Source organism: Phocoena phocoena, chromosome 12 (genome assembly GCF_963924675.1).
Source record: "Phocoena phocoena chromosome 12, mPhoPho1.1, whole genome shotgun sequence".
NCBI classification, from domain to species: Eukaryota; Metazoa; Chordata; class Mammalia; order Artiodactyla; family Phocoenidae; genus Phocoena; species Phocoena phocoena.
The window spans coordinates 43,504,651-43,520,774 of NC_089230.1; the positions used below are offsets into that span (position 1 = coordinate 43,504,651).

Below are 16,124 nucleotides of genomic sequence, written 5' to 3' on the forward strand. Positions count from 1 at the left end.
AGTTCCTTTTATCATTTTCTTATGCTGAAATATCAATCTGTGGAATGTGTTTCCAGTACTCTGTGCTGCTATTACCTCCTGAGGACTTAACTGAAAATAAATATGAAAATTTTATGTTTTAAAAGTTTGGTATTACTTAAATATCAGAATGTGGCTTTTGTCTTAAATGTCTAAAATATGTTTAAAAAACAAAAAGGTAAATAAGCAGAAAAATTACTTCTTTCAATTCCAACTCTATTTTGTTTAATTAACGCATGCTCAAATAAAGTTTTTCTTAAAAGATTTCAAAATTGTTGAATACATAGGAAAAAAGAAGAAAGACACTATAGACAAATCACAGTTATGATGTTTATTTAGCAAAATAAATTGAAGAAAGTTTTCTATTAAAAAAAAGTAAGAATCATATCCAAATTTTAGCTTCCCCATCTTCTTTGGTACTGAAATCAATGTTCAGGATGTATTTATTTTGAAGTTAGTCATTGGGTCTATAACAGTTTTCCACAGAAGGAAAATAGAAAATTAAGTTACCTGTAATTGTCTCATTTATTGAATAACCAATGGGTGTGTAAAAGCAGTCAATTATGTGTATGCTGAAACCAACATCATCAAGGAAATTCATTCATAGATATATGTTTTCCACTGGAAATATATCCCAAATTTTTCAATAATCTGCCATCATTTTACTATGTTATCCGAATAGTAACCCAATGTACAGATGCTGTTATTCACTTAACTCATGAATTACTCTCTAAGGAAGGTGACACCACCACACCAGGACTTATTAACATTTATTTTCAACATGACTACACCATTAAAATATTTTTTCTGTATTTCTTAGAATTGTGTGCTTCAGTCTTTTCATAAAATAGCATCTGGAGATCGCTAATAGCATTAAATTAATATTAATAAAGTCCAATTCTATCTAAGTCTTTTTCTCTTAAGAAGAAATATTACTTAAAACCAGACATTTTGTTCTTTTAAGAGCAGTATTACATGGACCGCTAATTCAGCCAAGCCACTTCCAGAAACACCATGTGACAACCGAGCTACTCATTCCTTTGATAAATTCTTTGCCTTTACCCATACTGATTTCTCCATGTCCCTGCTTTCTTGTGTGAAAGTACCTTCCCCTTAACTTGTTAAAAGAATCTGAGGGAAAAAATCCAGTAACAAACGAGGGCAATGATTTTATTTTTTGCACAGACTTGTGACCACAAAACGATCAAGCAGTTTATAGCTTCAGTGCTAACACTGTGATTGGGAACAAGAAGAGTACAACCATAATAAAATACAGCTATCTACTAGAAGGACTGCATAAAGACATCTTTGACCATGTAGGCTCTGGGCCCTCTGGAAATAAGTCAGTTGCATTGCCAACATGACAAAGAAAATCGCGATGTTCAGAATCAGGAACAGCCTGGTATACGAAGCAGACAGTGCTGGGGCTCGGCTGCGAGTCGTCGTCACCATCCGAGCCTGTCCAAACCGGCCTTTCATCAAATCACCATTTTTGTGTTTCTCATATGTTACATCTGCAAAATCTAAAAGGTCTTTCATTTCTTCATCTTCATCTATGGGCAGTTCTTTCTGTGCCAAAATCTGAGCTTTCTGTCGAATCTTTTTTTCATTGACTTCAATCTGTGCAAAAATATCAGGGACGGCATCCACAAATTTATAGCGCTTGCCTCCCCCCCTTCGGTTTTTCTTGGACTTGCTTTGCTGCTGCTGCTGCTGTTGCTGTGATATGGCAAAAATCCTGTCGATGGCCTCCTCAGTCTGTCTCTTATCTGAAAACCTCAGCAGGCGCTCAGCAGTCTTCCTAAAGCTGGCTGTGTTCCGGACTCGGGACAGGATCTGCTTCTCCAGCAGCTGGAACACTGGCTTAAAATGCTGCAGGTTCTGTTCCACAATAGCGGTGTAGTCCTTCACCTCAGGGACAACGGTGCTCTTGATGGCTGAACTCCAGTCAAACAGAATTTTCTGACGGTCGGCAATGACCTGTGCCAAGGCCAACTGTTCTGTAGTCTCACCTGTCCACAGGTAAGTGGCGTAGGCATGCTCACTGGTGGCTATGAACACATCCAGCTGCTGAGAGTCTCCGTGGATGCTGAAGCTCTGAACATCTATGGAGGGCCCTATGAAGAGGTAAGCTGCCCTGGTGATGGGACTTCGGAGGTGTGTGGTGACATTCACATAGTTGGTCCCGTTGTAGGGATAGCCCCGAGGGTATGTCACTGAAGCAAAGGTTCCTTTCTCACTGTAGCCAGTATCATCCATCCAGTACATTTTATAGAGCCCATCTCGCTGCCTGATGAAAGCCCCATGGACCCCATCTACCACTGTCTCCTCAAAAGAAAAATCCACATTGTGGAAGAAGCTTGCTGCTGTCTCCAAGGGGCTGTCCTCTCCCAGGTGTATCTGATCCACGAGGAGAAGAAGCTGTGGATGCAGGAGGATCAGATTCCTCTGAACGTTCTTCAGATGGAGCTGGGGGTTATAAGCGCCCACACCCTCTCCTCGGATGAAAACCACACCATTTTTCTCCATTGCAGCAACAACTCTCCCCTGACAGCTAGCTGCCAGGTCATGCTTGTATTTAGACCATTTTGATGAACAGTCTTCTGTGACCTGACCTTCCCAGGGAGAAAAGCAGCTCTTGGACACAGCTGGGGAAAACATCAAAACATTGTTGAAGAAGGTATACTTTGGCCCATAGAGAGCCTCAGTAATGAAAGGCACACCGTTGGGAGCAAAAGTAAAGGAGTTTTGATCAGGATGTTCATGCCCTGCATTAAAATTTCTCCAGCCTTTGATCCAGTCTCTGTATTTGTTTCTGTGGACAATGTCATATATTGCACGTCCCCCAAGTTTTCCTGACTTGAAGGAAAGGAAAGATCTATTGATTTCTGCAGGCAGCGCACTTCCATAAGTCACAACACCCCAGTCTTCAAAATAATGCAATGCTGGGGTGCCAAAATCTGGAGGGGGGACAGATTTCAAGCTGGCATCATACCTGAAAGAATCAATTTTTAAAAATTAAATGGTTTTCCGATAGAAGTGAAAGGAACACAGCAGAGCCGCGAGGCCACACGGCAACGTGGCTGGAGGAAACAACATAAAAATGCCACCCAGAGCACTGGCGGTGCAGACTGTATTAGGGGCATTTCTGAAAACACCCACGTATAATCAGCATGTGTAGGGGCATGCCCTTGGTGAATGGGAGAGGAGTGTGTCTTTACAACTGTGAAGGGTTTGAGCCGGAAATGACAGCTACTGATAATCGCTACGTGGACCCTCTTCACTTAATGATTTCAGAACTGCCACCCAAACGACGGGGGCTCATAGAATTAAGCAGCTCATCCAAACCTCTAGTTGAGGGGCTCCTATTCTAGGAAACCACATGTTAAGATTTGGACTCTAGCAATCCTTGAGTGCTAAGGGAGCACTGTTCTGCAAACAACTGATACTATTGAAAGTCTGGTAGAGTACTTTCTTCCCCCTCTAAAAAAATAAATTTAAATAGAGTCGAATTTCACGTATTAGATAAAATTTACTGCCAATACCACATCTAAGAATATGAATAGATGAAATCCAGGAAATGATCTAACAGTGGAGGATTTATGATCATGCCACCCACTGCCTAGCCCGACTCCAAGGTTTTGTTTTGTTTTAATCTGCAGATGATGTCATGCTTTTTTTGATATAAGTTTCTTATTTTAATTTATGGTGTTTATTATCAAAGTAAGATAATTCACATTAAACTTTCACCGTGATTAAGAACACAGGTTTTGATTCAGGAAGGCTCCAAAAATAATAATGAAGATGACTGTTCACTTTTGGTGATCTGAGACAACAGCCTTGACAGGCTCACATGATTTGCTGCTCAAGGGAAGAAAGGCTCTAAGATACTTTTTCTCTAAAGTGAATCAGTCACCTATGGTAGAGTTAATCTTACTGATATTTATTTGATCTGGGCTGTTTTGTCTTTTGTTCTGGAGTCTCAGTTACGGACATGAGCAATTGTCTCTCTGCTTCAGTCTAGTGTACAGTGCTGGCTTAATTATGATGATTTAACAAATCCAGAAACAAGTGGAACTGGCCATCCTCCTCTCAGGTTTTGGTCAGTTTTCATATTCCCATAAAGGCACTTTCTGCATCAACTTAGATTTAGCATTAATCTGACTCCTATAATCAGCTTTATAGAACTCTCTTGCTTATTTACGGGTAAGTGAAAACCACTATTAAGTAATTACTTCAAATACCTAAAAGGAGCCAAGAATGGTTGCATGTTAATATATGCAGTTCATCTGTGAAGATAGTTTTTAAAAATGCTGGTTAAATTATGATAGTTACCACTTTACTAACTTTTTTTTCCCTCTTGTTTAATTTTTTTTTTTTTTTTTGTAAATGAAAAGAAGCAATCAAACCACAGAAGCTTACTTTGGAGTTGAATGCAAACTTCAGTAGCTTGAAAAGACATCAGGGATTAATGATTAACCAGTTCCCTGTAATTTTTATTTTAATTTATTGGATGCCAAAAATGTATTTGGCAGTACTTTAAAAAGGAGAGCCTGGCTTCTCCTTCTAGGCTTAAAAGATTAAGGCAAAAAAAATTACATGGTTCTTTTATTATCAAAGTAAAACTGTCAAATACTGTCACCACTTTTAAATAGTTCTGAAAATTTAGCAACAGCTTTGCTATTAGAAGATTATAATGCTCCATTTATCAAAACAAAACATTTTACTACTTTTGTTTTTTTTTTTTTTTGGTGCGATTATCAGAATAACTCAGTCTAAATTTCGTGGTTTTTCTCTTTATATGATTTCAAAATTGATGTAAATCAAAACATGCATATCTAGGAAATAGTGTGAGCCTAGGATTCTGATACATGAAAAGCAAAAACTGCAAACAGTAATTAGATCTTAAATGGAAGGAAATGTTTCTAACAGAATTTCAAAACTGTGATGTGAACTGAATTGAAGCTGCGAGTACATAGGTGGCATGGAGAAAGTGTTAAAAAGTAGATTCGTTTTTCTTTTTTAATGTAAAAAAATTAGCACACGATACCCCTGGGTACAATTTCTCTTTAAAGCCAGTACAAGGTAGCATACCAGAGAAATTCTGTGTGAAGCGTACACCAGCGCTGCCCTTTGGAAGGCGTCCCTGGACCTTCCATCACACGGTTCCTTCTGATCTGGTCAGCCAACCAGTTGCCACTGCCGTTACGCATGACAAATGTGTCCAGGAACACTAATTGGCTTTCTGGACCATAGAACCAGTTGTAATTTGAGTCTGCAATAGCCACAGTTCTTTGAAACCCTGGGGAAAGAAGTTTGACAGAATTAAGATAAGTTTAAAACTGCCTACTTCCATAAAGGCCCAAACAATGATTCTCAATCCTGGTTCCAAATTAGACTCAATTGTGTACCTTGGATAAAAATAAGAAACAAAAAACCACCATGTCCTCACTCTACCCCAGGCCAGTTAATCAGAATCCTTCTAAAAGTCTTCCACAAACCTGTGTGCAAGTTTGTCATGTGGCAACTTGTCTTTGGTAATGGAAACAACGATGGATGCTTAGGTTTGTTGCCTACCTTCCTCATTTTCTAATGTCCATGCTACATGCAAATATAATTGCATGGATACATGGGAGATCTCTCCTCCTGTGCATGGTGAGTCCCTGAACCTGGAATCAGCACTGGCTTTCCCACCAACTCATCCCACATCCCAGACCAAGAAATAACATAAGGTGCTTCAACTTGGCATCCAATACAGCAGAAATTATAAGGTTTCAGGGAGAAACGGAGTTTCTATAGGAAGAAAATGAAACAATTCCAGAGAAGGTCCTGCCTGTATGTACTATTAGAAGTTGAAGAAAAGAGAGAATATGTAAAGATCATACTGGAATAGGTCAGAAAAACAAATGTAGCTAAGACCAGATAATGCTCCAGGCATTCTTGAAAAAGAAGAATGGAATAAAACTCTGGGTCAGACAGGAATAATCGTTACTAGAATAGCCATTGTAGAGAAAATAAAAAAGAAATCTTGTTGAGAACAGACTGACTTAACACAGAATCCCTTCTAAAAATGCCTGCATGACCATATTTACAGCTAATGTTTTTGCTTCTAGCAGTTTAGTAAACTCTCGTCCAAGTAAATCTTACTATAAAATGTGATTTTTCTGAATCTTCTACTAACCTGTATCTTAAAAGCAGATGGGATGTTTTATTACTCTGAATCCCCTGCCTATTATAGTGCCTGGCACATAAATGTTCAATAAAGGTTGTTTTACTAATTGACACAAATACATGATTTCTCCTCTTAGAGGTGCTCATATTGTCTTTTCCACCTTAGGCAGTAGCCACATACATAGTTCACAGCAAACGCAAGTCCTGATGTGGCTGGCTGTTAGAACTCAGATCAAATTACAAAGCACTGAGACCTCTTAAAGGCCCTTGCTTTAGATGGCCTTTGTTTACCAAGATAAACTAAAGATAAAAGAGGCCTCTCCTGCATGCTTAAGGATAACCAAAACAATAGGGCTCCGCATGTGAGTCTAAACTAAATTTTTCTAAACTAAACAAGGTTCTTTTGCTCTGCAGTATTTTTTTGATAACTAATCCAATAATGGAGATTCTATCCAATCTATGTGTATATAACCAGAGCAAAAAGATTTAAAAAATGGATTGTTTGCTGTAGGTCTCGAATCATTCAACTAAAAAATTGCATTTCACTGAGGGAAAACCCACCCTGATGAAAATTTACCTCCTAAACTTTTTCTAACACGATAGTCCTGTTTTGAAATAAGGAGAGTTATAGGCTGTCCTAGAAATGAATAAACTCTTTATATATGTGTGCGTGTGTGTGCGTGCGTGTGTGTGTGAGCCAGTTCTCTTAAAAGGCTAAGCTACATAGCAACAAGAAATTAGAAGTTTCATAGAAATTCATTTTTATCTTTCTTTTTTTTTTTTTAATTTTCAGCCGTGTTGCGTGGCACGTGGGTCTTAGTTCCCCAACCAGGGATCGAACCCACGGCCCCTGTAGTGGAAGAGCGGAGTCTTAACCACCGGACCGCCAGGGAAGTCCCAGAAATTCATTTTTTGGTTTGCTTTCTATATCTTACACCATTTATTTGCATAAAATATTTTGAGTATTAACACATTATTGGCCAGGGGATTTCTGCAGAAACTAACACCTGTGCCTGTAATACGTCTCTGGTCAAAAATGCGTTAAGAGAATACTAAACCCCCAATTTAAATATGTAGATGTAATCTTTCTTTTGAATCATGCTTGTATAGTTTGGAAGAAAAAATTTAAAACTAAAAAAGTAAAGTAGGATCAATTAGGGATCACACATAAAGGAAAATTAACATGTAATCATAAGTATTTTTGTTTCGTTTACATTCATGAAAATGAGTTTGTATATGTACCCAAGTTTGTACACATACAAAAATAAAAGTACTGTGGAGGCTACAAATTATATTTGATCTGTTGAGCTCTAAGCTTTATAATACCTAAATCACATTAACTCTCCAAATATTCCTGGCTATATACAACTCTTGAATTATTCTCTGATTAAAAAAAAATCCCTTTAACCTCAATATGGCTCAAATCCCACGTTTCTTTTCTTAGTCTAGTCCATCTTCATAATCAGAAAAAATTACAGTACTTTAATGTTTTCCCACTTCTAAGTCCTCACTGTACCTGGCAGGATGGTTCTATACATAAATGCAAAGTGTTGTTTAAGCCATGGGTGGCCAAAGTGGTTGATGTCAAAGTGCCTCTGAACAAGAAACATATACTGGAAGAGTGATCTAGTGGTGTAGCTGCCATATGCAACTCCTTCATAGAGGGAGCCGTCTGTCACCTCTCGGAGCAAGACAAGAGACTTCTCCATGATGGTCAGAACTTGTTTGGTCCATAAGTAAGCTTCCTGAAGATACCCTGAAAGATGAAAACACATGGAAACAATGACTAAGGCTGTAACAAACTAAAAACAAAAATATGGCCAAATAAAACCCTCTGAGTTATCTGACCAGTTTATACTGCAAATTGCATTTTGGAAAACTCTCACTTATCAACATTATAAATAACATCCTGCTAGCCCAGGTTTATGATGAGTCCATGATCTAAGTTAAGCAGTTCTTGAATACAGGTCATTTATTAATTAAAGACAAACCTTTAAGTAAGTATCAGTCATTTCATAATCTTTAATAAACTGAAACCACACCACATCTAAGATTACAAATTGTACATACTTTATGTCTGAAAGAAACGATCTGTACATTGAGACTTTCACTCAATTTTTCTAGAAAACACTGAAAATATTTTTGAAGTTTTCCGCTTCACAAAAACTGTCATCATTATTTTACAGAATTTTTAACGAGCTGCAAATACTATAAATGCTACATGAATATTCTCCAACGTGTCCTGTTCTTAGAAGACAATACCTCATCCTTTACGTGGTTTTAGATTCCACAGCATTGGAAGAGGCAGCACAGTGTGGTGGAGAGACCATTGGAGTGGCAATCTAAAGGTGACAAGAATCAACTGGGAGTCCCTAATCTACCAGAAATGAGCCACATGATTTTGTTCAAGCACTTCTTCAACCTGCCACATTTTTCAATTTCCCCAGCTGAAAATTAAAGGTCTAAAAATTTTTCTAAAATCCTTTTGACTCGGAAATGCTATCTTCCTATAATTCTTGTGAGACCAGCATTTAGGCAACAATAAGTCCTCACATTTCGTAACATTTATAATTTACACAGCACCGAACATAATCTTACTTAATCCTTTTAACAACTCAATTATGCATTATTACCCCAAAATTACAGAAAGGTTGACTTGTCCTCTGGCATATGACTAAAAATGAACAGAACTTTGATCTGAACCTAGGTCTTGAGATTTAAGGTTTGTTTTGTTTGCTTGTATTTAAAATACACAACCCCTAAGGATAAAATTAAGCTCACTGCCTCCTAATGAGTGGGCTTTTTTGTATCACTCCCATAGACGTGCGTGTGATCATCCATGCTGAACCCTCTACCACAGTCTACTAGGTGTGCTGGGTATGGGGGCTTCCAGAGGCCCAGGTACCACCAGGTACCTCCCAGCCTAAATCCAAGGTTCCAGGCTAAGTAAGACCAAGCTCTCATCTCATGGGGGTGCAGCACCATTCTCAGGCTCTGCTGTGCAGAGTTTACTGTTAATTGTACACTGGCTCCTTCTCCCATCCAGCTCCACACCTGACCTGCCAGCCTTCTGCATAGTTTTCAATTTCCATTAGTCATTAGAGTTTAAAATCTCAATCATCCTCATCTTTTTTCTCTCTGTATCCTCCATCTCCAATGAGATACCAATGTGACTGATGTTTAAAATTAGAACTGCTACTCACTGCTCCCCAGATATTACCTGATTTTCCTTATAAAAACCCTATTCATGAGACGAGGCAATGTCTACCTTTGTAAACTTCAAATCTGTCAATACGAGGTACCAATATTGTTGTTACTGATGCTCTGCCCTGTATGTTTTTCCATCATCCATACACCTTGCCTGGAATGTTCGTTATTTTCAGTTATCCATATCCTACCCATCCTTCAAAGCTTCATGAACCATCTCAAACTCACCTAAAGAACCTTGTTCTCCTGAATTCAAACTTAACACACTCGTTGGATATTTAATCATAAATTCATGATCCCCCTTATTTCATTCCGTGGTAATATTATAAGTATGGTGTAGTCATTTAAACATTTCACACCTTTCTTCTTTCCAACTGATTTGTAAACTGCATACGTGTGATCCTGTGGGCCCTGTATCCTAAGCCTTAAGACAGGGTTAGCAGAACAGAGGAAAAATCCTAACTCTCTCAGTGCTGAAATTTCATCTGAGTCCAGTAGGAGCTACACCTGACTAAGCTACCTCAGTCAGTATCTACAAGGCTGCTCTGAGAACATGGAATTATTAGCACAGAGTGGCTTGAGGTAGCTCCTAAAGTTAGAGCGAGGCTGCCAAGAAAGCCGGGGCTGTAAGTCTGATTATTAACTGAGATGTGCAGGACCAGAGATTTCACTCCTTTTGTCCCATCTTCTTAGAAATGTGTGTGCTGCTTATGGAATGGCTCTGGGAGAGTGCATCCCAGAGCAATCCATTACTTTACTCAGAAAACAAAGGCATGTGAAAACTCCTGCCAGAAGAAAATTCAAATTTTGACCCAATTCGAGCCAGTATTTTAGGTGCCTGCTTAATATCTGGAACAATTTTATCTACTGTGAGGAATGAAGAAATAAGCTCTATTCCTGTTGGTAAAGAACTAAAATTTATCTAAGGAAATAAAACTGTGCTAGACTAAAACTCAAGGCCCCAAGCTGCAATCCAGCTCACTCCAAGGTTCTTTCCACCAATTCATGATGCTGTCTTTCCACAGGCCTGTGGATTTATAAATGGTTTGATGGTAGGTGTTCACATGGCTTACCTCTTGACTTTTAAAATTTCATTTGTTTTTGTGAGAGTGGGGGGCAAAGGGAGCTAGCATGAAAATTTACCCTCTTAATCAAGCTTTCCTTAAGTTACTAAAATTGAACTCCTATTCTGAGAGAGGTAACAAAATATAGTGGAAAGACAATGAAGTTTGAGTTTGTCTAGAACTGGGTCCCAATCCCAGCTACCTTATATGGTTGATGTGAGAATTAAATAAAATATGGACAAGGATTAGCACATGCCATATGCTCAATTAATTTTAGTTTCTTTTCTTCTAAGACCTAATTAAAAGTGATGGTTCATATGACAAGGGAGAAAGCTAGGCTTGGGTAAAATCTGATGCTGGATAATGTGCAAAATGCTTACTAACTCTTATGGGGAATATAATCAAGAGTTAAACTCTTTTAGATTTGCCAGTTACGAGTATATATTTAATTCTAATAACTTACTGTGATCTTAGGGTTGTTTTTCTTAAACATAATCTTATTTAGTCATTTATAGACTTCCACAGGAGTTGTAATTAAGTCAGAATTACAAGAACAAAGAAAATGCAATATTAGCAATTACATAATACAATAAGGTAAAGCAGCTATACGTTCCACAAAAGTCAATTCCAAATTTGACCTGAATGATGCAGGTTGATTGTTTTAAAGTAGTCTTTAGAGGGACAAAAAAAGTAGTGCTGTAATGATACACACCTGTGTATGAGGACTATTCAGTTCATATAATAAAACATCTGTTCAGCTTTTAAAAACTCTATCCAGGCTGGCTGCCTTCACTGTCAAAAATCTTTGGAAAAAGGAAGATTCACCACTGATCCTGTGCTGTAAGGATATGGCTTGGGACAATCAAACGCCATACTCAAGTAACCTTCAGGCTAATATAACAAGCAGAAATGAGGAAAGAGATGTCTCTCAACTCTTCAAGAGGTGTCCCAGATATCACTTCATCTTATGGGCTTAGTTAGGATCCAAGCATGAATGTATACTTAGACTAGTCATATAAATGCTTTGCTCACAACACGGTAACGACAAGTGATGTCAGCTCAGGCGTCCCCTCGGTGTGTCCGTACGCACCTTGATTCATCAGGACCAGGCTTCCTGTGAGCAAGGCCATGCAGTTGGTGGGCTGATGGTTATGCAGGTATTGAAATCCCCATCCTCTCCTGTATGAAGTTTCATACATATATCCCGAGGCATTGGCAATCACTTCAAGAAACCTCTCCTGCTGTGTCTTGCTCAGGTAGTTGTACAAGAAGTCATAGGCAGTGGCAAAACCAACCAGGGAGTGAGCAAGTGGAACTTCATCCCAAGGAGCATCTTTCACCAACCTGTGAAGGAGAAGAAGCCACGCAAATGAGTGCCAGCAGGCTCACCGCCCTCACCACACTTTTAAAGTGTCTACTTCTCAGAACTAAAGGACACAAGTGGAGATACAATCCAAAAGGCTTAATGACACAAAAGATAGATTTCCCTCCACATAAGACACAAGCATAAAGTTTGTCTAATGTGAAAATTACAGAGTAAACACTTTTCTCTCTCCAGCTTCTGGCAACATCAAGATGTTGAGATTTTTTTACTTTTGACCTTTTTTTTGTTTTGGTTTGGGTTTTTTTTGCGGTACGTGGGCCTCTCACTGTTGTGGCCTCTCCCGTTGCGGAGCACAGGCTCCGGACACGCAGGCTCAGCAGCCATGGCTCACGGGCCCCGGCCGCTCCGCGGCATGTGGGATCTTCCCGGACCGGGGCACGAACCCGTGTCTCCTGCATTGGCAGGCGGACTCCCAACCACTGCGCCACCAGGGAAGCCCACTTTTGACTTTTTTCTTTACTCTTCATGAAAGGTAGAAGAATATATTCAAAGAGATGAAAAGCACATAACGTCATGGCAGATCAAAATTCTCTGGAGTACCCATTAACTAGTGCTTGCCCTCCCCTTTCTACCTGCAGTAGGGTTCTCGGTTCTGTTCCATGGCTGCTGTGCTGAAACTGTCCAACATGTATGTATATCCCATCTTATTTCTCACGGGCTGGTCAAGGTGAAGGTACCACGGTGTACAGTTTGGGACCTCTCAATCTAGACAGACCCGCTTGGTCAATGCCATGATGAGGAGAGTGGCTAAAACGCTGGTGTAAGGGAGTAAAATGAGCTGATTCTAACTCAGATTTCTGCGTCTCATTTTTTCTCATAGAATGAACTGCACTGCCTTTACGATTCTTCAAGTACTTTTCAGGGAAGTCTATAAAAGCTGATCTGTGAAGTATTAAACTGTCATTTTCTCGGAAACCAAATTTCTGCTTGACTTGCTACATAATTCTGCAAGTACATTAATAGTGTGTGGCCTGCATGACACAGGAAGCGAAAAAGGATCTTATGCAATCACAGTTCTAGGGAATTATCCAGAAAACCCTCCCTATCTGTTCAGGATGTATTTGAGTAATCTCTAAAAGAGGGAAACAAATGAAGGGTGTGCTGTACTTGCGGGAGGTGGAAGAAAGCTCTCAGTTAGGGATTAAACTAAAGCTTAACGTTTCTATGCCAGAGCCTCTTTTTGGCTAACTGGTGAAGCCTCAGCCTCTTTCTCAATGTTTTAAAATTCATAACATATAATACATAGAGGTACCAGGAAAGGTATTACTTTGAAATATAACTATCAGTACAGATCCTTTTAAAAATTGTGATATATGTAATTCTTTATTAAGGCATTAAAATACAAGATTTAATGGCAGGGATAGTAACTATGATAATGTATAAGTAGTGATGAGCATAAATAATATTTTGAGATGTACACAGTAACTGAATGTGACATGAAAATATGTGACAAAGTTACAGGTTCTCCTGATATTACTATAGTTGGTTATCCAGATTTATGATTTAGAAGAGATGCTAAAATTTCAGTTAGAGTTAGTGAAAATTAAGATGCAGTATTTCTCCCATACAAACCTTACAGACCCTAGGTTAAGAATACTTAACATGTTCTGAGAGACTACCTCTTCTAGACTGTGCTCCTCTTTCAGGAGTTTATATTAAAGACCTGATCTTAGTAAGGCCTTCTCTGCTCACTCTGTCAGAACTTCAGCATTACTCCCCAACTCACAGTATTTCATTTGCCTTCCTCACTTTTTTGTCCTCTTAGTGTTTAAGTATGTATATGTATCCCCTACTAGAATTGAAGTTCTACAAGGGCAGGGTTATCTTTTCTTCTCTGTTGTATTCACTATTGGATCCCCAATCCTACAACAGTGTCTGGCACACAGGGGACTTTCAATAAATATTTTGGGGAAGAAAGAAAAAAAGGAAGGAACAAGCCTATAAAACTAGGCTACACTGTTGACAATGAATATGTGATGATTAAGAAATCAGGAATTTGGAAGAATCCCTTGGTATTTAACAATAACTTCAGTGTTTGGTTAGCTGTGCTAGTGATACAGCCTGGTGCTAAAATGACTAAAGTTGATGAGCTTCTTAACCAGTTGGCCACGGACAAAGCTGCCTTGCCAGTCAGCTGGCCAGTGTGTGCACTGGTTGTAAACAGACTATGAAGAGTGTAAATTAATTCCCTACTTCTAGGAAAAAAAACAACTCAGACTGCAAGCTCACTGCCAGGGAGTTAGAAACACAATCTTCACTGACTTATAGTGATTGGGGAAGCAGGCAGAGACTCCAAGGCATTTTTTCCCCAGTCCTGTGTCTTTGCACCATGTCACCTATAAATGACAGCACATACACGTAGCCATGATTAAAGCTGGCATCAATGAGCTGCTACCATCTACCGAGCCCTGACACGTCTGATACACCAGTGAACTTTTTTTTTTTTTTTTTTTAAATAAATTGATTTATTTATTTTTGGCCGTGTTGGGTCTTCATTGCTGCGTGCGGGTTTTCTCTAGTTGCGGCGAGCGGGGGCTACTCTTCATAGCGGTGCGCGGGCTTCTCATTGCGATGGCTTCTCTTGTTGCGGAGCACGAGCTCTAGGCGCACCAGCTTCAGTAGTTGAGGCTCACGGGCTCTAGAGCTCAGGCTCAGTAGTTGTGGCGCACGGGCTTAGTTGCTCCGCGGCATGTGGGATCTTCCCGGACCAGGGCTCGAACTTGTGTCCCCTGCATTGGCAGGCAGATTCTTAACCACTGCGCCACCAGAGAAGCCCCGAACTTATTTTTTATAGATAAAAGAACATTTAATATAATTGTTCTTCAGGAAATATTACTATACAATTTGTGAGAAAATTTCCAAGTTCCCACATATTGTTGCTTACTCCAAGCAGTTTCCAATTCAACAAAATCCTACCACACTGATTTAAAAAAACAAAAGAGTTCCTGGTACCACCAGGTGCATCACTATATCATTATGAAATCTGATCTGTAATAGCTACACTTCTAAGAGGTTACCTAGATTCTTTACCACTACATTTTTACCCAGTTTCATCTTCAGATACAGAGAGTAATTATGGATGAGACTATATTTTACTGTCATGGAAACCAAAGGAAATTTGCTTCTAGCTCATGAATAGCAGAAAAGGAACTATCGTATTCAATGTGATCCTAACGAGCAGTTACTAAAACTACTAAAGAAGCATGTTAAGAATCACAAAAGAAAGATACAGGTATTAATTTATGAATTTTATTGCAGCTTAAAATATTTATTTGTACATATTTACCAATCTTTTGAAGGGGAGCTAAAAGCCTTGTCTTTGAATGTGGGTCTACGGATCAGTGTCATTGTTTTTCCCTGCAAAGAACACATATAACACATCATCACAATTTCCAGCCTTGGTTTCTTTAATATAGGAAGAAATTAAAGATACTTGTGAAGGAATATAGAATCCTTCCAGACTTTTATGAGTTTTTCCCTAAACTTTTACTAATCTCATCCACATTAAATTATGACAGCAATTTTTTATAGTAAGTCATTCCAAAGCATTTAAGTTGGTTTTGGAAATATTAATTCTTTTTTATAAACTCACACTTATTCTATTTGTATAATATTATTAAAATTGTGTAATTACAGGTATTAGTGAAAGTGGCATAAACTGGTTTGAGAACAAATACGACTGACATTTGCTAAGCACATAATTCTATGGGTGGCAACAGAAATTAATGGACACAGCCTTGACATTCAGCAGTCTCTGAGAGCTGCTGCCAGTTATACAAGGAATGGAGGTTAATTTCATTGGCAAGTCAGTTAAGAGGTGGTTAGTTAAGAAAACTAAGTAAGTTAAGAGGAGGTTAGTTAGGAAAATTTTTACTGTATTCCTTTTTATAAGCTATACTTTCCCCTGCTTAGAGAACTATTCTTAAATTAAGGTCCATGGACCCCTGGGGTCTCTGAGACTCTTTCAGGGGATCCATGACTAAAAATTATTCTCATAATAATATAAAGATGTTCTATGTTGATATTTGCACTAATGGTGCAAAAGTACTAGTGGGTTAAGAATGTTGGCATCTTAGCAAGCCAGGCAGGGGCACTGAACTGCTCTAGTAATCCTTGTATGATTCTGCATACTGCCGTGGACTCTAAGTTTAAAAAAAAAAAAAGCCAGTTTCACTTAAGAATATCCTTGATAAAGTGGTAAAAGTTATTAATTTTATAAAATCTCAACCTTTTTAGTTCATATCTTTCTAATAGCCCATGTGATGAAATGGGAAGTATGT

At 38.8% G+C, this 16,124-nt stretch overlaps 1 protein-coding gene across 2 annotated transcripts in view; it reads right to left on the bottom strand.

Annotated features, from left to right (window-relative positions):
- Nucleotides 1-331: 331 nt before the first annotated feature.
- DSE (dermatan sulfate epimerase) overlaps nt 332-16,124 on the bottom strand; it is a 69,310-nt gene continuing 53,517 nt past the window's right edge. Inside the window, exons 3-6 of one of the 2 annotated variants that reach the window (XM_065888779.1) lie at nt 11,551-11,804; nt 7,706-7,945; nt 5,113-5,320; nt 332-3,013 (exon numbers count right to left, since the gene is read on the bottom strand). In XM_065888779.1, coding sequence (XP_065744851.1) covers nt 1,246-3,013; nt 5,113-5,320; nt 7,706-7,945; nt 11,551-11,804 — 2,470 coding nt within the window. In that variant the 3' untranslated portion in view covers nt 332-1,245. The remainder of the gene's footprint in view (nt 3,014-5,112; nt 5,321-7,705; nt 7,946-11,550; nt 11,805-16,124) is intronic. The other variant, XM_065888780.1, reaches the window with a different exon arrangement.